This window comes from Rhagoletis zephyria, unplaced genomic scaffold, assembly GCF_001687245.7.
Source record: "Rhagoletis zephyria isolate East Lansing unplaced genomic scaffold, Rhagoletis_zephyria_1.1 Rzeph_scaffold_03283, whole genome shotgun sequence".
NCBI classification, from domain to species: Eukaryota; Metazoa; Arthropoda; class Insecta; order Diptera; family Tephritidae; genus Rhagoletis; species Rhagoletis zephyria.
In genome coordinates this window covers 27344-52215 of record NW_016160366.1, presented here as the reverse complement: position 1 = coordinate 52215, position 24872 = coordinate 27344, and the positions used below count along the sequence as shown (strand labels likewise).

The window sequence follows — 24872 nt, the reverse complement described above, 5'->3', positions numbered from 1 at the left end:
AGTTGTGAAAAAGAAGCACAAGCAAAATATTTCACAAAAATGTATTGAAATATTACTATTTTTCAAAAGTGCCATTTTGGCACTTTGTGCCAAATTGAAAAATTAAGTGCCATTTGAAGTAAAATAGAGCCAAAAATTAAACGGTTTGAGCCAAGTTGGCAGCCCTGCTTGCCAACTTGCGAAAACTGAAAATCCTTTCAAAAAGACGGAAGCAGTTGTAAACAAGTAAGAACCAAGACTACTTCTTGAAAAATATTATAATTAAGTCACAGCAAAGAAAACCCTTGGATAAATAACTGGCATACCTAAACAAAAACGTCAGCGTTGTCTGAAATAACGCGAGTTCAACGCTTAGCGGTTAGAAAATCCGATTTTGACAGGACGTTAGGAAGTGAAGTTGGCTGCAGAAAACGGCGAAACTGTCATTTTCGTAGTTAACACAAACAAATCTATGCTTANTGGCTGCCACATATCCTTATCTATGAAGTGCCATATTGAAGAAAAAAAGTGCCAAAATGTGCCAAATACAAAAATAAAAGTGCCAAGAAAATGCCATTTTTTAAATTCATTACTATTCATTACTAGAGTCGAATGCTGAAATAATAAGATAAACCAGTTGTATACGCAATCGAAATTATAAAATTTTAGTTGTGAAAAAGAAGCACAAGCAAAATATTTCACAAAAATGTATTGAAATATTACTATTTTTCAAAAGTGCCATTTTGGCACTTTGTGCCAAATTGAAAAATTAAGTGCCATTTGAAGTAAAATAGAGCCAAAAATTAAACGGTTTGAGCCAAGTTGGCAGCCCTGCTTGCCAACTTGCGAAAACTGAAAATCCTTTCAAAAAGACGGAAGCAGTTGTAAACAAGTAAGAACCAAGACTACTTCTTGAAAAATATTATAATTAAGTCACAGCAATGAAAACCCTTGGATAAATAACTGGCATACCTAAACAAAAACGTCAGCGTTGTCTGAAATAACGCGAGTTCAACGCTTAGCGGTTAGAAAATCCGATTTTGACAGGACGTTAGGAAGTGAAGTTGGCTGCAGAAAACGGCGAAACTGTCATTTTCGTAGTTAACACAAACAAATCTATGCTTATTGTTGGTGTTACATATTTCTCCTTAACGCAAGGTGTCAGAAAATGCTCAGTCCAACGCTTTTGTTTAGGTACGGCAGTATGAAAGGAATGAGTGGTCAAATGAAAATGCCCACGGATTGTTTGTACGAAAAATGAGCAGAAGAGGGTGTTTTTCAGCTGTACATGGCGTATGAGTAACATTATTTCTTGCTCATTATCCATACAAAAAAATCTTTCCGCATTTTTATTTGACCACACATTCCTTTCTTATTTGTACATCGATTTTCTTCATTTATGGAGAATTTCGTTAGCTCTCAGTCCAATTGGTTCGCGAGATATATAAAAAAAAAAAAACTTATCCATACAAATAAAAAAAAACCTAACACGATTTTCGGAGTCGCCCAGCAATTCTACATCGCACTTGGAAAGTGGCTTCCATAAAATATTCAGTGATATCAACAAAAATTTCCCATAGAATAGACTTATGCAATTTTGATTAAAAATATACTAATACACAGTGCATGCAATAAAGTGTGCAAGTGTGGGATGTGACCTTTGCCTCATATTTACTAATAGTTGTAAAAAAACAAACGTATAAAAATTTTTTTGATAGGATTTAACACTGATTGCATCGCTTGATTACAACAAATTCCAAACTCGTTTACTACCAAACGCTACGCTCCACTGGCCTTTAGTTGGTTAATGACTGTTGCATCACTGCTTTACGCTTTACTACAGCTACGACATACGAGAGCCATAAACGAGATGCCAATTATCATTATAATTTTAGCAAATGTTATTCTATTAGCGCACTGATGGTCACAGCAGCAGATGCGACGGCAACAGCAGCAGAACAACGACCACTACACATAGCTATAACATCAACATATGTTTGAATTGCACTTTTTTTTGCGACGCCCGCCCACCCACACCTCATGTCGGCGCCAACTTTTGCACTATAAGCTGAGCAGCGGCGCCGTCGTCGAACAAATGCAATTAGGCGCTTACATTTGCTGTTGTTAATATTACGTGTTGTTGTGTTTTAATGCACTTTTTTTGTAAACAAATATTGTATGTGCAGAGAGTAGTATTAGCTGTTTGTTGTTGGGTGCGCATTGTTTTTTATTTGTTTTGCTCTTGTTTGTATGGTTTTCCCCCAAACGCTTGTTTTGTTATGTTTAACTTTTATTCATTTTGGCGCCAGTCAACAAAAATTTCGATTGGCTAAGTGGATTTTAGCCATAATATGACCAGTCAGCCAGCCAACCAGCCAGACAGTCAACTGGTTTGTACAAACAGCATAACAATACATACATACATACATATTTATGTACAACAAATAAAAGCGTCAAGTGGATTTTGGAAATTTTGGGTCATTTGCTGCCGCTCAGATCATCCGCTTGAATTCGTTTTATGCACATAGAGTAAGTATATTAAAGTGGTCGCGTGTTTTGCATGCACATGCACTTGGCGGAGAATGCGATTATGGCAAATGCAGGGTGGCGGTGCCTTTGGTTTGTAAAAATGCCATAATAATGCTAACAACAAACAGACAACCAGCAGTAATAGAGGCTCACCAACAACCGACAACTCTACTGGCTATAATAATAACGGCACACAGTGGGAGGAAGCATGAGAAAGCTGTCTCTAAAATTGTGCTTCGGAAATTTGATTTTAAAATAAAAAGTGTGTGCGATATAGTGAGCGTTTCTGACTGTATCTTAAATAGTCTAATTCATAAAATTTAAATTTATGTCTAAAAAAAAGTTTTCTTTTGATTGTTGAAAAAGTTGTCATCGCGGGAGATCTTGCTATTCTGCGCATTGAAGATAATAGCAAAAGCAACGTACTTCAAGAATTCGAAAATAAAGTAACCAGATTCGTCCAAGTTCTGTTGTAATTCACGATACAATAGCGCTATAAAATAATAACTGTGCTCATTGTATTGTAAGGAAAGCTTACACAGGGCAACACTAATTTTGGTGCGGCAAATATTTATTAAAGCTTTGATAGAGCTTTTTGTGCTGATTGCGAATCTGTAAGTATGTATAAATTTTCCACCAGGTCAAGATTTTGAGAAAAAGGAGGTCGAAGTGTAAAAAAATCGAGTTTTTGCAATATTTGAGAAGCTCTAACAAAGAAAGTAAACCTGACAAAACCTTTCACTTATGCTTAAATTAAAGCTAGAGCTCTCGACTACTGGCTCCAAAAATATCATCCCGGCACCTTATACGGTTGACAAACGGGCTCGATTATTTGCATAAACAGCCTTTATTTGCTTTGACTCATGTATTTTCCTCTTTAAAATGCGCATAAGCAGCCGAACAAATGCACGAAATTTTTGGGAATTAACACGGATCCGGGCAGTTTTCGTTGACAACACTGGTAAAAACGGCCAGCTGTTGTCTTTTGTACAAGTAAGCAAACAAAGCGCGCGGGTTCCGCGTCCGCGGTAGCCGAGTGGTAAGAGTTACGGGCTACAAGCCTGTAGCTGCCAGGTTCGATCCTCGGTTGGAGCGATTGCGAAATTTTTTTTTGTTTTTATTATTTATTTTATATTTTTTTATTTTATTTGATCTATATATTTAATTTTACTTTATTTTGTTTTCATTTGCTTTATTTTATATCACATTTTTTATTTTACTATTAGTTAATTTAAATTTTTAGAGTTGAATTTTAATAAAAAGTCAACAACAACTAACTGAAAGCAACGTAAAAAAAATATAGAACTTATAAAAAAAAGAATGAAAACGAAATAAATGAAAATTCAATTGGCCGTGGGACTCGAACCCGCGACCTTGCGGCTCGTTTATCCACATAACTGCCGTCTGTTAGGTTAAAATTATTATGTGCATATGTGTGCCAGATTATATGCATAAGCTTTGCCGTCTGTCACAGCTTTTAACCTGATGTCACTTATAGTCATTTATTGAACAACAAAAACATATTGGAAAGAAAAAAATTTTGTTAAAGTCAGTTTTTGCTGTCCAAGAAAAATCACTTAAAGATTTTTGGGTCAAAATGCAGGGATTGTATTTTTAGGGACAGTAGACGAGAGTTCTAGCTTTAACTAAAGCCCTAGTGGAAGTTTCTGTCACCTTTTGCTTCCTTGTTAGAGCTTCCCAAATATAAAATTTCGAGCTAAAAAAAAAAATATATGCGAAAAGGGTGCATTTGTGTGCGGATTTTGTTTATATTAACATCTTATGCTAATATTCCCTAAAGAAGCTCGTGTTTCAAATTCGATGCCTCTAGGTTAATTTTTACTTTATATGGCCAGCTTTTTCGTGATTTCTCCCACTGTGCGGCAGTCGAATGGCGTTGAGTAGGCAACTTCATTCATTCGCTTGCATTTCAATTGGATTGGATTAGCTCTTCTGGTTCAACATATCCTTGATACTTGAATGTTTGTGTGTGTGTGTGTGTGTGTGTGTGTGTGTGTGTGTGTGTGTGTGTGTATGTATGTATGCGCTTAAATGCATTATTTCGGTTATGTAGAATTTAGTTGTTTCTGCATTTCCAATCTGTGCCATTATTATCTGACACCATTCATATTTGCATGTGTATTTGCCCATTGTTTACCAGCCGACCATATTGAGTTGTTGTTTTGTTCGCTTTGCTGCCATGCGGTTAACTAGACCAATTTCGAATAAATGTCTTTAGCTTTGTGAAAATCACAGTTGCTATGTGCACCATGAGCGTGCGATGCACTTTTTCAAATTTGCTATTTATCTTCACCCAAGCAGCGCAGTAGACTGGTGGCTGGGTTCCTAAGGAAAAAAAAATTAAAGCTTACTTTGAGAGCAGCGGTAGAGTGCATGTATTTGACTTTAATGCTGTCACTTCCGCGCTTCTAGCATTCTGCCGTTAGCCTAACGGCGAATCTCCATAGCAGAAAAATTTAATATACAAATTTGTATTGCACCACCTACATACATAGCAACGCATGAAAACTTAGGAAAGTTGTACACGCACGCTTACGGATACGCATTCTTTGAAATAACGGGTGATTTTTTTGAGGTTAGGATTTTCATGCATTAGTATTTGACAGATCACGTGGGATTTCAGACATGGTGTCAAAGAGAAAGATGCTCAGTATGCTTTGANCAACATTTCCGAAGAAATTCGGGCTATTCCGGCCGAAATGCTCGAAAAAGTTGCCCAAAATTGGACTTTCCGAATGGACCACCTAAGACGCAGCCGCGGTCAACATTTAAATGAAATTATCTTCAAAAAGTAAATGTCATGGACCAATCTAACGTTTCAAATAAAGAACCGATGAGATTTTGCAAATTTTATGCGTTTTTTTTTAAAAAAAAAGTTATCAAGCTCTTAAAAAATCACCCGTTACTATAAAAAATATCCTTTCAACGAATAATGAAAAATTAATAACAAAAATTTGATGAAATTTCGATTTTCGCTGTCCTTGGGACTCGCCGACTGGGGGCTGTAACTGCAAACAATTTCTCGCGAGCCAGTCTACTTCACATGTGTTTATGCCTTTTCGTTAATTAGAAATTAGAAATAGCCAATGACAGTCATTGTTAAGTAAATAATGAAAATTAAATTGTAAATTGTGTGTTTTTTAATTGTATTTGCCGCCTTTGCTCAGTGCGAGCACTTATCTCATTGTCTCATGCAAGGGCAAAAAACACATGTGAGTGAAAAAAACAAAAACATTAAACAATAACATTATCAACTTATTTGTTCTGCTCTGTCGCGTTTGATAAGGAAATGGTTAACGAATTCATATTGTATTGTTTTGTGTCGTGAATGAAATTTGAGCACAATTTTTATTAATCACAATAAAAATTAGTTTGAAATCGTTTTTTGTTTTTTTTTTTTGTTTTTACTTCTTGTCAATAAGAAATGCATAGATAAGTAGAATTAACTTGGTTTTCATATAACATAAACACACATATTTATGTATGTATGTATAATGCCGTTATTTCACTCCGCATTGAATATCAAAAATTTTAACGGCAAAGTTGGGCATTGAAAAATATGTGGAAACCATATAAATAAGTTAATAAATTTGGCACGAAAAAATCTATGTACATACATACATACACTCATTCACATTCACACAAATTATATCCTAATCGAAAGTATTAAGCCTATAGAATGTGAAAACGTTGGGTTGTCTGTTTTTGTCCTGGCCTACCCTGCGGGTTGGCAGGTAGGTAATATTAATAATTTTCACTCATCTGTTTAACACATTCTAAAGGCTTTATTCTTTCTATTGGTATTTAAGTAATTTGTTTATTAAACAAATGAGTGTAAAATTAAAAAAAAAAATAACAATACTACTTTTTGAATATTTAATTAAAAAAAATATCCTGGCCAGGATTTTTTCAGCCAACCCACTCGGAATATATTTCCTAACACGTTAAATTTCACACATACAAAGTAAATTTCATCCATTAAACAAATGGGTGAAGGTCGTGCCTTTGTCGGATCTCCTACTATTAGAGCTAAACTACATTTTTCTTACCAGTAATTGTTTTGCTTCTTATTTCTTAGACACTTTTCAAATTAAAATTAAATTCTGCTCAAAAATATCAGGTAAATATTTCATGTTATTTTTTTGCCTTATTTCCTTTCTTTTCTTCTATTATAAAGGCATTTCCATACGATTGGGCATTTCGCCAAAATTGTATAGTAGCAATCGTGTGACTAAAAAAAAAATGTCGTACAAATTTTCATTAATTTTGTGCCAATAGCCCGCTATAAAAATTTTACAAATCTGTACAAATGCACCAATCGTGTGACAAAAAGCATCCTCGGCATAGTCTTCTCGTTCAGAGTCTTTGTTATTTTTGATGCCAGTGAGATCTTCTCCTTCCGTTCGCAGTCTGTTTAACAAACTACAACGCGGTCGTTGTTTTTTGCCAAAGCTTTAGGAGGCCAACTTGTGTGTTACGCTAGTCAGGGAAATGCGATCTGATGTCCTAACAAGATCTCAGTAACTCGCGGTCCGACCAAAACGGATTTGCTCCAGCTAAAGGGTTTATTCTTGGTATATGATTTCCCTCGCATAGCGTTTATAAAATGCTAATTTTATTTCTCAATTAAGTGTCTGAATAACTCTTTCGCCTGAAATGGTTCTCACAGCCGAAACCATTAAAGGATAAAATAAATCATTTGTCTCAAAAACCGGAATTGCAACCCACCAGGCATGCGCCGTCCTTTGTGTTTGGCTTCCTACAAAAGCACGCATTTCGCAGTTGCCGTTTATAGGTTCGGGAGTGATCTGGAACTATACAGAATATTTATGGATTCATCTTTGAGGTTTGCTCTTCTTCTTGCTAAGTATATGTATGTAGTATCGGTTGTAAGTTCTGGCTTTGGTCAACATTTCAGAACTAATGTTCCGATTCCCAATTGCCTTTTTTCGGAAATGCTTTTAAAAGTTAAATTTTTGTTACTATTTTATTTGCCTGACAAATATATTGGACATGTACATCTTTACACCCCACCCCCGCCTGCTCCCCCTGCTAGCAACGCATGCCAACAGCCTGGGATTTTTTTCCACATACATACACGTTGTACAACCCACAATTGCCCAGTCGTTCAGTCCATGCAGCAAAGTAACTGTCGCACTACTTCAACGCCCCAACAACTGCACGGCAATTTACTTTGTGATCTCAGGTTGGCAACTGGCAACGATTGTCGCATATCAACAACAAATAGCGAAAATACCAGCTCAATCCGCGAAAATACTAGTTTCGCTGCTGTCATCATACAGTTCGTTGTTGGCGCGTTGTTGTTGTTGTCGGGTGTTTATTTTGTATCCCTTAGTTAGTCGTTGCAATTTTTTCCGACTTATGCTCGCGCCGAATGGTAAATAAAAGTTTCAATACATGAAACGAATTCGTAGAATTGCTACAAAAGTGTCGCTGTTTCACTTTTGTTCAGTGACTTTTTTTCTTTTATCATTTTTACCGTTGCAACGATTGTTGAAACTGTGTGCTGAAAGTTTTTTTGCGAATAAAGTTGGCTTTAACTTGATTTTGATTCCGTTGGCGCATTGTTTTTGGCTTTTCCATTTATTCATTTGTAATATGTTGCTGACTTTATTTTTTCATAAGATTTTACTGGCACATATTTACATATGTACATATGTGTATATGTATGTACATATGTAATAGTAGTTACTTTTTTTGTTATTTTCCATTACATTGTTTAGGTGTAGTTTCCTGTGTGTCCATGGAATTTCTGTCCCTTGTGGCAGCGTGCAAAACTTATTTCCATCATCGCTTTATGGTCGTTATTTTTTAATATTCATAAAAAATGAATACATGGCTGTTATGACTACAACACAATTTTTTCGCACTCAAAATTCAATTCTCGAAAACTGTCACAAATAAATACCTTTATCTTAATTTAACTGGCAATCATGTGAATATTTTTTATGTTGGACGTTTCTTATTTATATTAGATATTGCAGAGGAAATTAAAAGCCGTCAGCTTAATGAACTACGGCTTTTCGTTTAAATGTCTAGATCAGAATACTTTTCCATAATATTTTCATTTTAAGTTTGCATTGCGAATGAAAAACAAAAATTCAAACTTTTACATGGAAAATGTTACGCATACGCCATGTACGACTATTAAAAAATACGGCCATGTACAACATGGCGTATAAGTAACAACATTTCCTGCCCCTATTTCAGGCTTTAACACAGCAGGATTTAACACAAGTGAAAAAAATAGCAAAAAAACCTATTATTTTTTAATTTTTTTCCTGTTAAAATTTGAATTTTTTTGACAAAACTTCTTGGGAAAATGACCTGATCTACAAAAAAAAAACATACAGATCCGTAAGCTACTATTCCAATCTTAAGTTCACATCTTTCAGCGTTTATTTTGCGCCAACATTCACAACTTTAGATTTTCCAGTTTTTCTTACGAAATTTTAACCCGAGTTTCCTTTGACGGAACCGATTGTGTGCTGTCATCAATCTAGAGCTCTGCATTTTCTAAGAGAGCAAGTTTTTTGATGCTCGTCCTGCAAACAATTTTTAAATGAATAGAAAAAAACTTCAAACATAAATACTTTGCAATAGGAGTTGTTCTCAACATCGAGGTAACGTTTAGTGACGTTGGAAGCCAATGTCAAATCACTAAATAAGCGTGGGGTTGAAAGAAATCTATTAAGCCTCATCTAGAACTTGCTATGTCACCGAACTGTTGCGGGTAAGTGGAGTGGCGCCTCTTTGCCGCGAATAATGAACACATGAACCCCGCGATGTGGGGTTCTCTAACCTTCGCTCTCGATTATGGTGGTCGTGAACGACTTGTTCGAGATGTATGGGAAGAGTGATTTTCAGGCGATTTTCAGGTTCCACGGATAATCTGACCTAAGGTTTCCTCGATCTGGTCGCTGAATAAGCGTCTAGCAGTCCGCCACTGCAAAGGAAGCTGCTAGAAAGACAAAAGAAAGTGCAAGATCCTCAACCCAAGTTGCCCTCGATTGGAGGTGCTCTCATCGAACTTTCTGGGAGGGTAAAATACTTGGGCCCTAGATTGGAGGCTGTTATCGAAACCTCAGATTGATGATAAAAGAGCGAGAGTCATTAGTTCTAAAAGTATAGAGTCTACTCCCACCATGTCGCTTAATGACATGGTGAAGTTAGTTCATGCTGTTACCTAAACTTCCGCAGTTTGTGCTAAAATTAAGGTAACCCTAGGTATATACCTAATAAATGCAACGTTTTTGTACTCTAAAATATTGGCTTTGGCCAGTTGGCTAAAGAAGTGCTTGGTGACAGTATTTGTTGGAAGTGAGAAGTGTTATTTCTGTAAAACAAATTTAAGAACTAATTGTATTTATAAAAAAAATTAAATTTAAAATCGGTCTAGCTCACATAAATCTTAATATTTTTCCGAAATATTTTGGGAGAGATCTTAAAATATAACAAATTTTTTAACTTCAAGTGAAAATAATACCGAAATACATAGTATTTAGTTGATGTAATTATACCCTTCTCTCAGTGTATTTGGTTCCATATAGCGATCGTTTTGTACTAATTGCCTAGGAAGACGTGATGCACCAATGCAATATTTGGTCTTTATGATGAATGCGAAAGTTAAAGATGAAACAAAATATTCAACCCTTCCGCAAGCTTCTAGGGCAATTCAACGTTCTTTTACTAGTCTTTATTTATGCTTCCGATGTATTTTTAAACAAATTTCCGTCATTCCTTGTCAATAATCATGCAACGCTCACGTAGGCTGCCATGAGAAAATGATTTCTTCACATTTTCCACGCACAGTGAGGATTTCTTGGTTTTCAATTCCTTTCTGGATTAATTCCTCTACCTTGTAACCTAATATACGGTAAACGTATTTACATATACATTTACTCTATGAATTTTCATACGAAAATCAAAATAGCCAAAGATAAGTTAATGTCGTTCGTTTGCCAAGAAAATATGCTAGACTGTACTGGTTTCGCTAGTCAAAGTTTACCATTTATACAAATTCTTAAAATTCCATTCGAAAATATTTCGATGATCGCAGTATTGATACGCATATTTGTCTAGCTAGATTTATCACAAACGAATTCTCATTTGTGTTTGTGCAACTCATAGAAAAATGCACTAATAAATAAATAATAATACATATAACTGGCAAAAATAAAAAAAGAAGAAAAAGAAGTTGGTACCAGACGCTGTATTAGAGCTTGATATTGTTCCTTCCTATGGATTCTGTCACATCTACTCTACGTCGTAAAAATATCCTTAACGCAAAAACCATCCATTTTATATTTAAACCATGCGGTTTTTGTAAATTCCTGGACGCTTTTACATATCTATGCATACTTAGATATATATACATTTGTACACTCCCTCCTACACACTTACATACTACATATTTAATGGCTTCAACTTCCATCTCGTCTACCGCAGTTCCCGTACCCATTCATCTTTGCCTGCAATCACACCTTGACAACAAAACAACAACAATGTAACCGAAACACACCTGCCACTCTCTAAGGTCACATGTTGACTGGTGTCGTGGACTGAAAATGGTTTTGCATAGTCCGTTGCCTCGTAAATCGAAAATCTCTCCGTAATCTATTGGCGTGGTTTTGCCAGCTTCCCTATGTTATGTCTATGTAATTCCATTGAGGACTTGTATTTTGTATTGCTGTAACATATGTATGTACGTTTGTTTGCTTTAGTGAATTGTGAGTACTTTTCCTCGGCTTTGCCACATACCGCTAAATTCAATTTTTCTTTCGCGCATTCTTGGCGATTGCTACATACATGTATATGCATATAAACACAGACTACGTAACTACTGACGTATTTGCTCTACTGCAAATGCATCTTTTTGGGGAAGGAGGGACGGGGGTATACTTTAGAATGCTGTACGATTCATCTTAGCTTATAGAACAGTGTCTAAATATAAAAATGAATATTGTAAAAGTTCTAACTAAGTATAGTTGCGGAAGGACTACCTAAATACCAACAGAAATAACAATTATAAATAACGTACCAATACCAATACTGATACCAATACGAACACTGATACCGAAACCAATACCATATTAAATACCGAAAGCATTACCAATACCAGTTTTAATATCGAAAGCAATACAAATACCACCGCAAGAAAGGACTGGTGTAATCCTTCTTACCAAAGTAGATACCAATACCAACCCCACTTCCAATACTAATACTAATACCAACGCCAATACAATTACCAATACCAATTTCTATACCATTTTCAATACCGAAAGTAATGCAAATACCAACACCAACACCAATACTCCTTACAAAAGCCGATACAAATACCAATGCCAATACTAATACTAAAGTCCGAACCCAATTCTAATTGCAATACCAAATCCAATACCAATACCAATAGCAATACCAATGCCAATACCAATACAAATACCAATACCCATGCAAATAATACCAATCCCAATTCTAATTCTAATACCAAAACTAACACCAATACCGATATCAATACCAATACCAGTACCAATACCGACACCAATACCAGTACCAATACCCACACCAATACCTATATTCACAAACCCAATTTCCATCAATTTCTTCCAATAGTCCTTTACACTTTGCTCCACTACCTACGCGCCGACTTTTTCAACAACAATAAGTCTCATCTAACACTACAGCGGAGTTGTGCCAGTCCAAAAGTTTTGACTCAATGATTTTTAGAAGTTGTTGTTGTTGTTGTTGTACCCGTATTTTAAACAGTAAGTGGTTGAGTGCCAACGTGGGCCAAGTTGAAAACAAACAGATAGACAGACGCGCCAGCAATAAAAAACATTGAATACACGCATTTGCCTATAAACTATGAAGTACTCGCAGATAGTGGAATAAATAAATAAAGTTGGTAAACAAGCGATCGGCAGTTTAAAAGTAGGACAACAAAGGCGGCAAAGAACACTGCCAACCAGTAAGTAAGCTAGACGTGGCACTCTCGTCCGGACCACCCACAAGCGTTCGGGCAGCAGTACTTGCACCTTTTTTCATCCACAATTTCAGCACGCCACCTCCTGCGAGATATAAAGAAAGCATGGATGGTTTGTTTCGCTTTTTGTTTGTGCAATTTTTGTAGCGGTTTGGCTTGCTCCAACTCTTCGGGGTGGTGTGACCGATGCTCTGCGCCTTCTCGTAGTTATTTTTCACAATTTCCATTGTGAGGGGAACGCCGCAACCAACATCACGTTGGTGGCTGCCAGGATGTGCGGTTGGGCGCGTAACCTACAAGTAAATCCATAAAATGTAAAATGCAAATTTATTTATGTGCGTTCGATGCCAAAGCGACAAGAGCATAAACATGAAAACAGAATGAGGCGGAGAAGGGCTGCAGTCTGGCGAATGGGAGCTTCAGCCATCCGTTAGCTGCCAACTCCCAACCTGCCTGCCAACTGCTAACGTATCACCGATTGACCGACCGATCGACCGCCCTCATCAACCTTTTTAACTAACAAACAAAGATGCGCCAGTTATAGAGGCAGGTTGCGGGTACTCTAGGCGGCATTGTCTGTGCTCTGAAGCGCTGTAAATAATGGCCAAGCGCAGTCGTTTTGAAAGCAATGAACAAGGAATCAATGAACGCATAAGTGAACGGTGAGCGTGCGGCCTCCGTACAACGGGCAATGTGAAATACATAAATGGTAAAGGATTTTGATATTGGAATTAATTGGGTGATAATTAGAAAGCATCTTACCAAAGAATTGTACTTTATTGTTGAGTTGTAGTGTGGCGCGTGCGTGTGACGGAGGAATGCACACAAATACTAGGTATTTGACTATCTACATACAAGGGCGAGGTTTGTGGTTGAATCTGTTTTAGGATTCATGAATTTCATGAACCGCTTTTTCTGACAGGAATTCCTTTGCGTAATTTCTCAACCAGAACGTGCTTTGAATTTAAATTATTTTGTTGATAACATATTGTTGTTGTTCTACAAAACTTAAGTGGTTAATTTATTATTATTCGGCTGAAAATTTGCGCTGTTTTTTTTAAAATAATTTTTTGTTTATCGATTTTTTGCCGACGACGAAGAAACAGCCAACAGCGTGGCGAAAACGTAAATGGGGAAGAGACATTTTTGCATTTTCTGCTACTTGTCCTTGCTTAAAAAAATGTTAATTTTTTTTTTATGGAAATATAGCTTACTACCAAAAAAAACATTTAGAACAAAATATCAAACTTTGTAGAACATTTATAAATATTCAATTTTAAACTTTCTGTGACAATTAAATTTAATTATATAAAGTACAAGTTTGAAGTAGCAATTTTTTGTTCGCATTAGGGCTGTGCGATTATTCGATTACTCGAGCAAGCAGATATTCGGTTAGTCAATTACTCGAGTAATCAAGATTTTGATTACTCAAAACGATGATTAACCGAGTTACTTGAAATATGATTACTCAAAAAAATTAATTTTGCTCGTTAAAAGAGTTTGCTTTGGAAAATGCTTATTTTCTTTTTTATATTCTGTATATGAAAAAAATATGTATGTAAGTATGTATTTCATTTTAATTTTTGAAAACAGAAACTTTTTTTCAAAGTATCAAGGAACTTCAACTGCTTTATATGTATGTATGTAAAGAGTACTTTGAAATGTTCATTACTCATTTTATTCATAATGTTGATTAATCATAAAGCAAATTACTCAAATATTTTTGTTTTTGGTTAATCAAAAATCTTGATTACTCGAATAACTGAACTTTTGAGTAATCATAATTTCCAATTAATCGAATAATTGAGTTATTTACTTTATGATTAATTAAAATTTTGAGTAATCAATTAATCGCACAGCCCTAGTTCGCATATTTTTTCCGTACAAAGCATGTTCGAAATTTTTTTTGTATGGATAAAATAAAGAACACCTTCCACAAAAAAAAAAAAATTGCCAAAAATCAACGGAAAGTCCTAGCTACTTAAAATTCACACTGTTTTACTAATAGAATAATTTATATGCAAAGTTTGAAATTTTGACTTAAATGGTTTTTGTTAGATAATGACCACTTCCTAAAAACATAATGAAAAATAAATAATCGAAATGAAAATAGCCAAAGAATGCTAAAATGCCTATTCTCTATTTATTTTTTCGCCACTGTATCTGCGTATTTACATAATTATGTATGAATTCTTGTTACTGTATTCACACATAACTAAGTAAGCAGGTTTATTAGAACACGTTCTGTTAATTAAATGCCACTTAAAAAAAAAAATTAGGTTTTCAGAAATATCAACTGACCATATAAGCCTTTTAATTTACTTATCGTATAATTACTTTTTACTGTTATGCATCGCCTCGCACAGACCACCAAAGTACAGGTTTAAAGAAAAACTACAACAATTTTTACAGCTAACCCCCGGTGTCTGGTCTGTTTAGGTGGTAGCTACTTTCCGATTCGGTGTAGGACACTCACTAAAAATGGGCTCCACTGTATCGCGTTATTCGTTCTGCATAGCTTGCAAATGGTATCATTGGTCGGGGCAAACTTAAAGGCCTGTGAAACAAACAGTGCAGTTAGTAACTTTGCAATGAATTAGAAGTGGACCAAATGAAGGGAATCTTCTGTAGTGTGGCCGAGGCGCACTAATACTAATTCTTTATTTTTTTGTTACTGTTTCTGTGTTTTCTTAATTTTTAGTATTGATGAAAAGAAAATGCAAAATAAAAGTAAAAAAGAAAAAAAAAATCAGTAATTTCAAGGCAGGAGGTTTTTCGGTTGGTAGCTTTTAGCATCATAATTTGCACGACAGTAACCGGCACTCTTTAAATATGAAAAAAGTTTTTAAGTATTTCTACAGAAATTAATTTCTCGTAAAAAATTTTATTCACTTTTAATTATTTTTTACAAACTGCTGTAATTTCGGTTTAGTAGTAACGTCTTTCCATAAAGCTACAACTTTTGTATGTCAATAGTTATGTTACCCACTATTTGTATCAATCACAAAGTGTTTGCTCTCGAAATCAAGTGGTTCCCCCTATAGCGAATGAGAAAATTATTGCAGCTAATTTACCATGGGGCAACGTAAAACCTTAACAAATACGTATTAATCCTTCATAGCAAAAAGTAAATAACTTTCAGTCGATAAGAGAAAACTAATCAGTCCAACGACGCCGAAGCACTTTACTTCATGAGTGCAATTATCTGCAAATACTTTTGTTCATGTACATACATACATACATACTTACATACATACATACTTATGCCATATGTGTTTGTTTGTGTTTCGTTTTCATGCACATTGCAGGTTCAGCTAAACAACTGGAAAATACAGAGCTCTCCAATGGCATTGTCCAAGACGAACCGGAGATAATCGCCCAACAGACCGATAAAGTTGATATACTTCTACATTGTATTAAATCATCAACGCGTGATGCCGCTTGGATTTATGGACAAGTGTTGTGCCAAATTATACGTGATTTAGTGCCACCGAATGAAATATTGACGAAGGTCATAAAAGAGTTTCTAGCCATAAATCAACCGCATTGCGATGTTATTGCAATGATTGTGTATCAGGTAAGTCATATATACATACATACATACATACATACATATGTACATAACATATACTGACGTTAGAATGCTTTTAGAAATAAGAATATATTTCATATGTATGTCTGTATGCCAGCAAGTAATTTACATATAACAAAAGAGCTGCACTGTATCATTGAAATGGTTGCTTTGGTACTGCGGGGTGTTGAATGTTGAATTGTGCGCGCAAATTTCGAGTTCAAAGGAGTCACCTCGGCGCAGCTACATATATGTACATACTCGTATACGCGCAGTGTCATGTGGCATGGAGCTCGCTGCTTCGAATTATACACTGAGTTGCTCTTTCATACATACATACTACGTACGTTAGCAGTAAATGATTTTCAAACAATGGCAGCCGTGTGTAGATCCTGAATTCAACGGTTTCATATGTGTGTTGCATGTAAGCTGTAAATGGTAGAGAGAGTTGGTTATGACTTTGTGTTGCTATTTCTGTTGTCGTGTTGCCGTTGGCGCTCGAACAAACGTATGAGCTTTAGTCACTTTTTAGGGTCGTGTGCTGCTTTATTAGAATTTGAGTTTCGGTTTTACGTTTTTTTTTTTTTGATTTTTTATCTGTGCCACTGATATTCCTTGTGTTCCGTAAGCGTTTGTTTCACATTTGTTTGTGCGTCGGCAAGTGCTTATGGCATTAGTTTGCACTACTTTTATCGCACAACATAATAAAAACTCAGTTTTCGAGGAGAGAAATGGGCAACAGGAATTTGTATAGCAAACTTTTAAATCTTTAGTACGCAGAATGATCTCAAAAAGTTCAAGTTCAAAGGATTTCATTGTAAGCGTAGCCAAGTGGGTTTGTCTGATCTTCAGAGCTATTTATAGGTTAGCGACGAAGCACCATAACCAACAACTCAGTTCACAGGGCTTATATTGATAAACAGAAAATCAGAACGTTTTGGGGTTCCCCACAATATTTTTTACAAGAGACAATCAGTTAGTTGGTTCCGGTTATACGGCAAAGGAAAACCCTTCTGGATACATTACTCGTAAGAGATCTAAGTGGACTTACCTAATGTTTAAGTTTGCAGACTCGACGATCTGATCTGAGATTCTGCAGCCATGCAGGTTTCTCTTCATTAATAATGGTAATTTTTTACTCGATTGCTGTATTCTATTTAATTGTTCGTCTGAATTAATCCGATCCGATCCCACCAAGTACATAACATTACCTTCATAGAAATTAATACTAAATACATACTTTGTTCACCGTTTGTGTAGCCTGATTCTTGAAGCCTGGCCGTGTGTGATGCATTAGATTGTTTTAGTTGCCTGAGTTGCCTTCTTGTCTTTGTAAATCACTACTACTTTTGGTCGAAAATAAAAAAAAAAAACATATTTTCTATGCGTTAATAAAGCAAATTTTAAAGGTCAAGCAAATTACTTTTGCGCTTGAGTTAAATGAACATTTTTTATTGTAGGATGAATTTTAACTGAGTTAGAAATGTTATCCTACCAAAAATTAAGGATTATCGAGATATCTTTCGAATGCTTCCATAGAAGATTTTCATTTTTAGCTCAAATAATTTGGTTATGATGACAGAATAAGATTTTGGAGAAAAATTGGATGGGCGAGAACTTTTGGGTCAAAGCTTATCCAAGCTCACCGTGAAAGGTGTCACACCTTTCAAATGATATATTCTGTTGCGATTTCTATTATCAAAAACATCTACATATATATCGATATGAGCGCATCGAAAACTTAAAAAATAAAAAAAGTTAATTCTTAAATTTCACTTACCTATTAATTTTACGCCAAAGTTGGTAATCGTATTCCCTTCTGCTTGCTTACTTTTCAAGCTTCAAGCCGTTTTAGAAGCCCTCTAAAAAATTTTCCCCAGTAGGATGTTTCAAAATACATAGTAGCTCTACCACATTTTTCTCTTATTGCCAACTTTTTTTTTTACTGATAACTCGTTTCAAATTAAATCGGTAAAATCGAAAAAGCTGGGTCGCAAAGCTTTTAGTATGTCTGCTGCTTTATTTTTTTTTTTTACTCTCCACTCCTGGCGATTACTGGCTGTGAACCGTTTGCATCAATGCCCGTGTAATGCTGATATGGTGTGACCGACATAACCAAGCTAAACTTAGCGGAAATAAATGGCAGTGCGCCACTTGAGTCAAGGAGCGCACCCAGCTATATAGACACACAAATACATTTGAAAACCCTGCAGTAAAAAGCCGAAATCAGCCAACTGGCGAAATCCGAATATTTAAGTAACTGGTTTGGCGTGTCAATAGAGACTCTGCATAGGACCTCCCATCTGCATAAAATTCTATTTAAGAATCATTCAATGGGACCGGACTTGTAAGGAGAAATAACAGAATTTTTACTTAAAAAACTGTAAGGTTCTGAAGTACTGGATTCAAGTGCAGGATCCAGTTTTTGCGATGAAATCCACCTTAATGAGTCATAGAAGATCTGGCTCCTTTTTGACACAGACGAAGTACGTTAGTCATTCGAGTACTTTGAATGATTCAAAGCTGCTTTTGATGTGTTTAGCTTTTCAACACTAAATTTATATTTGGGAAAACTTTTCGGTGTACTTGGTGGAATGTATTAGTCTTCTTTTTTTCATATTGGAATTTTTTAAGGATATTCAAGGATACAATTTTAAAATGACATTTTCCACACCTATGCGTTCTTGCACACCACAAAAGTTAATATTTTCCAATTCTCCCGAGTTTTCTGGTTTCATTTGTTGCCCATATGTTACATACATACATTTCACTGGATTTAGTAATTAGTGATATCCTTGAAATTTCAAAGTCCTTTGAAAAAATTTCTGACGGCAAAGAGAAAGACCTATAACGCAGTACTACTTTATGTGGCCCCTAGTTTCGCGAGCTTATTGATTTTTTTATGTGTAAATTTTACTGTCGCACGGTGGAATAATCGTTATTTTATTGTTCTTTTATTTTTTCGATCACATTATAACCGTTATTTACGGATTTAATATTTTAGATCATATTTAAGAGATTAAAAATTCAGTTTCTTAAAATTAAAAATCGCAAAGTAACAACTAAATTGTACCGAAAAAAATAAATAAAAATTCGATGAGGTCGCAAAGTTCTAAAAATATAAATCTTTATATTTAACGGTTATTTAGGTTCCTGCTCGTAAGCGATGATAGATGATAACAGAATTCATTGCTTTAAGTGGTCATCCATTTTTCTGACTACCCCGACGACTGGCATGGCGTTACTAGTGTTTCTAATGGCTAGAGCTGATGTATAGTATAGGCAGTTCGTACTACAAACCTTGCCATGTTATAAATATTTACCTGTTGCTAATTAAAAAAAAAAATCGATGGAGAACTTGGTAGTTGAGTTTCAAAGCATACTGGTAAATAGTACTCTAGTTCGCAACTAACGGGTGATTTTTTTGAGGTTAGGATTTTCATGCATTAGTATTTGACAGATCACGTGGGATTTCAGACATGGTGTCAAAGAGAAAGATGCTCAGTATGCTTTGANTCGTAAATAAGCAAAATTGCCGCATTTGGAGTGAAGAGCAACCAGAAGCCGTTCAAGAACTGCCCATGCATCCCGAAAAATGCACTGTTTGGTGTGGTTTGTACGCTGGTGGAATCATTGGACCGTATTTTTTCAAAGATGCTGTTGGACGCAACGTTACGGTGAATGGCGATCGCTATCGTTCGATGCTAACAAACTTTTTGTTGCCAAAAATGGAAGAACTGAACTTGGTTGACATGTGGTTTCAACAAGATGGCGCTACATGCCACACAGCTCGCGATTCTATGGCCATTTTGAGGGAAAACTTCGGAGAACAATTCATCTCAAGAAATGGACCGGTAAGTTGGCCACCAAGATCATGCGATTTGACGCCTTTAGACTATTTTTTGTGGGGCTACGTCAAGTCTAAAGTCTACAGAAATAAGCCAGCAACTATTCCAGCTTTGGAAGACAACATTTCCGAAGAAATTCGGGCTATTCCGGCCGAAATGCTCGAAAAAGTTGCCCAAAATTGGACTTTCCGAATGGACCACCTAAGACGCAGCCGCGGTCAACATTTAAATGAAATTATCTTCAAAAAGTAAATGTCATGGACCAATCTAACGTTTCAAATAAAGAACCGATGAGATTTTGCAAATTTTATGCGTTTTTTTTAAAAAAAAAGTTATCAAGCTCTTAAAAAATCACCCGTTAGTACCTTTCACTGCCTGATACTTCGCGTTGGCCATTAGTTCCGGCGCATGTGTATGTGTGTATTTGGCCACATGTAAGTATACTTGCAACATGTCCCTACAAGACATTGCTGAGCACTTTAGGCAAAAACTCTCACACATTTACACTTTTGTTTTTGTAGTACGGCATAAATGAGTAGTTTGACTATTAGTACTGAGGACTTTCTGATGACAACATTGAGGGGAAAGTACTCAAATTTTTCCCATGGCCTGAACGAAAATGAGGACTTTGATAAGCACTTTTGTGATTAGGAGTAATGATAATATGAGTACTCATATGATACTCAGCTGTCTTGTAGGGGTGTAACGTTAGCCGTTATCAATCTCACACACATACATACATATGTTTCATTGTTTGTATTTGTATGCGAGTAAGCGATTTTTTTCGGCAATCACAAAATTAATGACAACCTAAATGTGTAACTACAAGCCACACACATGCCAGTGAACATTAGACACGCACACACACACACACACACACACACACACGGACCTACGCACATGCAAGCACCTAGAGATTTTACTGCATTTGGGTCAGAAGTGTCGGTTCTCTGGCTTGCTGCATCCCTGCTTTCTATGTATATGCATTAGGGTGGTCCAAAATAAGTAAAGTAAGCATTTTTATGCTCTCACCCCCTACAACGGTTCTTTATCGAAAAAAATGTAATCCTTTTATTTTGAAACAAAAAAAATTTAAAAGGTCGCTCAAAGGGCCCAAAGTTTTCCATGTGTTTTATATGGGAAAAAACACAACTTTTGTAGAAATGGTATGGAATTCTTGAAAATCAATATTTTTCGATCGGAAAGCTCTGTTTCTCTTCAGGAGACTTCCAATAAAAATATCTAATTGTGTTTTTTTTTTTAATTTTTTAATACTATTTTTTTATGTATCCCTCCATTGTAACGGGTGATTTTTTAAGAGCTTGATAACTTTTTTTTTAAAAAAAACGCATAAAATTTGCAAAATCTCATCGGTTCTTTATTTGAAACGTTAGATTGGTCCATGACATTTACTTTTTGAAGATAATTTCATTTAAATGTTGACCGCGGCTGCGTCTTAGGTGGTCCATTCGGAANGCATTTTCTGCGGGTTTTGGCGGACGTATAAAATATAGTTACTATGAAAAAATGGCGAAATAAATAATTGCGTATTATTATTGGCAATTTCTTGAAGAGAAACAGAATTCTGTACCATTTCTACAAAAAGTGGGGTAAATTTTTTAATTATTATTATTTTCTTCTTAGAGGGTGAGAGCATAAAAATCCGACCTTCCTTTTCCACATGCATTTTGGGACTACCCTTATGTACATACATATGCCTATATGTTTATGGGGTGTGGAAGGCAATAAAAATCTTCATTAGTCTAATAAACGTGCACGTCGAGGTTCAAGGTTGTAAATCTGAAACGTGAGCGAACTGCTTTATGTTCTTTTTTTGGCTCTTATTTTTGCAGATTTTACTTTTTTGTTTGGTTTTTAAATTTTTCATTCCACTTCTTATAGTTTTATTGTGTGCTTTTAAGCTTCAGCTTTGAGCTTTGCTAAACTTATTTTAAATAGTTTTATTGCATTTTTCATCAATATATGTTCTCCACAAGTACTTTCAATTTCTCGCATTTTATTTTTGCGTGCCGAAGCGAAAGTGTAGCGCCCAAATTTCGCTAAACGCATTTAATTCGCATTTCGTACTTCTCACTTCTGCTTTAAATATTTGCCTTTGAAATTTCTATATTGTTAACCTACTCTCTTTGCACAAGCAATTTCGAAAGATTTTTCTTTTTTCTTTCTAAGCGTATTCGACACACTTTTAGCAGCAGTTGGCTTTAAGTGTTCCAACAGTAGTGGCACTAGTGCCCTGCTCCAACCTCGATTCTTTCATTATTGTTGTTTTTTTTTTTTTGGCGTCGCTTGGTCAGTAGTTGTTGCAGTTGCTTTATTGCTGTGCGTAGAGCTGCAGCTACTTTCGTGCAACACAAAAACCCAATTTTGCCGTCTTCTTGATTTTTCGTAATTTGCCGCCTTAACATTTTCCGGCGTGGCCGTATTTCTTTTACATTGCTACAAACTGTTGGTGCATATTCAACCTTCCACATTCAACATTTAACATTCCGTTCATCCAACATGCAACATTCTTTGCTCGCCCACCCAACCTGCACCAGTATTCAGCATTTAATTTCCTCGACTTTTTCAGTCAGCTTCCTTACTTGCACTACAATTCATTTGATTTACTTGCATATTTTTCTTTTTTTTTGCTCTCATTTTTCACCAAAAATTCACTGCTCACAAAATAATATTTTCCTTACTAATTTTTCTGGTAAATTCATCGTGTTTTTTTTCTCGTCTTTTCTTTCTCAACAGGTTTTCCGTTGCGCCATCGATTCGACGTTCTTGCAAATGTTGCAAGACTGGCTCATATGCTCGTTGCCAACTTTTCTGGCCTTACCTGAACAAAAAGGTGTCTGGTGTCTGAGCGTCATCTTTTTATCCGCTTCCATAAATCTGCATTTGATTAAACTATTTCCGGTGCTGCTAAGCACCGGTGCCGCAGCAGTTGCAGCAGCAGCGGCAGCGGCAGCGGATTCATCAACTGCCACTGGAGGCATCATAGGCGGCTGTGACGTTGGAGATGCTGGCGAAGTTGGTGGTGGTGCGGGTGTCATCGGTGGGGCGTCTCATAAATTGGGTCAACATGAAATTGCATTGTTCGTGACAGCTGCTGTAGATTTTCATGCGAAATTGAGTGCGGAGCAGCGGATGCGTTTCCGTGATGCCTTTGAGAAATTCCACAAGCAACCGGTTTATGCCAAGCTGTTACAGAGTATCTGATTTAGCAACGCGCAGTGTTAGTAGCAAAATGAGTGGTTTTCGTTGTTGTAGCAGTAATATACGTTTTAGGCGCTCGTAGTGTGGGTGTACTGGGGTGATTTACTTAGCCGGTGGGGCGGATAGGTGTGCTCTTGCTGCTGGGCTGTTGGCAGCGTAGATGGCATCACTTATTGGTCGATATACATAGAACACACACTTATACATAAGCAAGCGGTAGCATAGTTAAAGGATGCTAAGCCAAAGGTGTGCAAACGGGGTAATTTGCTGTTGGTTATGTTTTTATTTATGTTCGGTTGATGAGCTCCACCGTTGATTTATGAGGTCACTGCTAAGTGACTAAATTCTGCAGTTGTTGCGGGCCGTGCGGGAGCTGAGGCGGGTTGCAGAGTGGTCACAAAATGGTACAGTTTAAAATTGAATTGAGTTAATGCGATTGCCAAATAGTTTTGAGATTGCATTTTAAGGATTTATCTTTTGCCAAAGTAATTCTTGGTTTTTCGATCCTTTTTTTGTTGGCTAAGAATCATTCAAGTTTAGCCTGATCTTAGGTTAATATAGTATATGTACATTAGATTGGGTAAATTTTGATTTTAATAAATCGCATGGTATTTCTTGATTCTGCTGACAATTCTAAGAGAAAGTTTAGAAGAAACCATGGTTCGGAAATAAGTTGCGAGCCAGCGCATTTTCTAAATGAAGAATTTACCTTTGCACGATTTTAGTTTTTTCACCTTTTCTCAAAACTTTTGCATAGTAAATGTTTGTATTTAAGTTTAAAACATTTGCTTTATTTGTTTAAACCATTTTTAAAAAGTAAATACATACATGTGTTTTTTGAATTTTAAACTTAAAAGTTAAACAAACAGTAAAAAGTAACGGTTTTTGCATTTTAACAACAAAAACTGGATATGAAGACGTCTAGGACTTACCCGTTGATTTTTGTTTTTTTTTTCTATACAGAACTTTTTTTTTTTATTTATTTTTCAATAAAAAATGCCAAAAATCGACGGTAAGTCTTGGTTACTTGCACTTTATTTTAATCAAATTTAATGGACCACGAAACTATATACTCAAAATCTTTCTAAGAAATCCATGTAAAAAGCTTTTAATCTTTACGAAAGTTTGCTATTTTTTTTTAAATATTGCGCAATGTTTTAAACTTGGATTTATACGATTTTTGTTAAAAAGTAAAATATATATTTACAAAAAAGTAACTAAAATTTAATGACAAAATAATAATAATTTTGGCACAGATTTTGAGCGGTATTAGTTTTAGCAAAAGGTGAACACTTTGTAAAACCGGCATATAACGAAGAAATAAAATTTGAGAAAAAGTAAATTTTTATTTTAAAAATTCGCAGGCTAGAAACTCTTCCGATTTTTCACTTTCCTTCTACGTTTTCTTTTAGAATTCATGGAGGATCATTACTATACCAAATGCTAATATTAACATTATAATTTATAATTTATAATTTTAATTAATTCGATGGTACGCGAATATCAAGCAATACGGTATTTCTGCAAATTTTCGCTTGGTATGCTATTACTTCGAAGTTTCGAAGGTTTATTTTCCATTTTGTAATAAATTTTTTCGAATACCTAAAATTTCACTCTTAATTGTTGCAAAGGTATGAAATGAAATTCATCGTAAGCAACCCTCATGTCTGTCTTAAATTTAGTTTTCCGAGCAAAGTAA

At 35.6% G+C, this 24872-nt stretch overlaps 1 protein-coding gene across 1 annotated transcript in view; it reads left to right on the top strand.

Moving 5' to 3' along the window:
• The window catches only part of LOC108368735 (huntingtin-like), a gene marked incomplete at its 5' end in the record, with an annotated part of 35774 nt that extends 12059 nt beyond the window's left edge, over positions 1–23715 (top strand). Inside the window, 2 exons of the mRNA XM_017623647.1 lie at positions 15841–16109; positions 22709–23715. Coding sequence (XP_017479136.1) covers positions 15841–16109; positions 22709–23176 — 737 coding nt within the window. The remainder of the gene's footprint in view (positions 1–15840; positions 16110–22708) is intronic.
• Positions 23716–24872: the final 1157 nt, after the last annotated feature.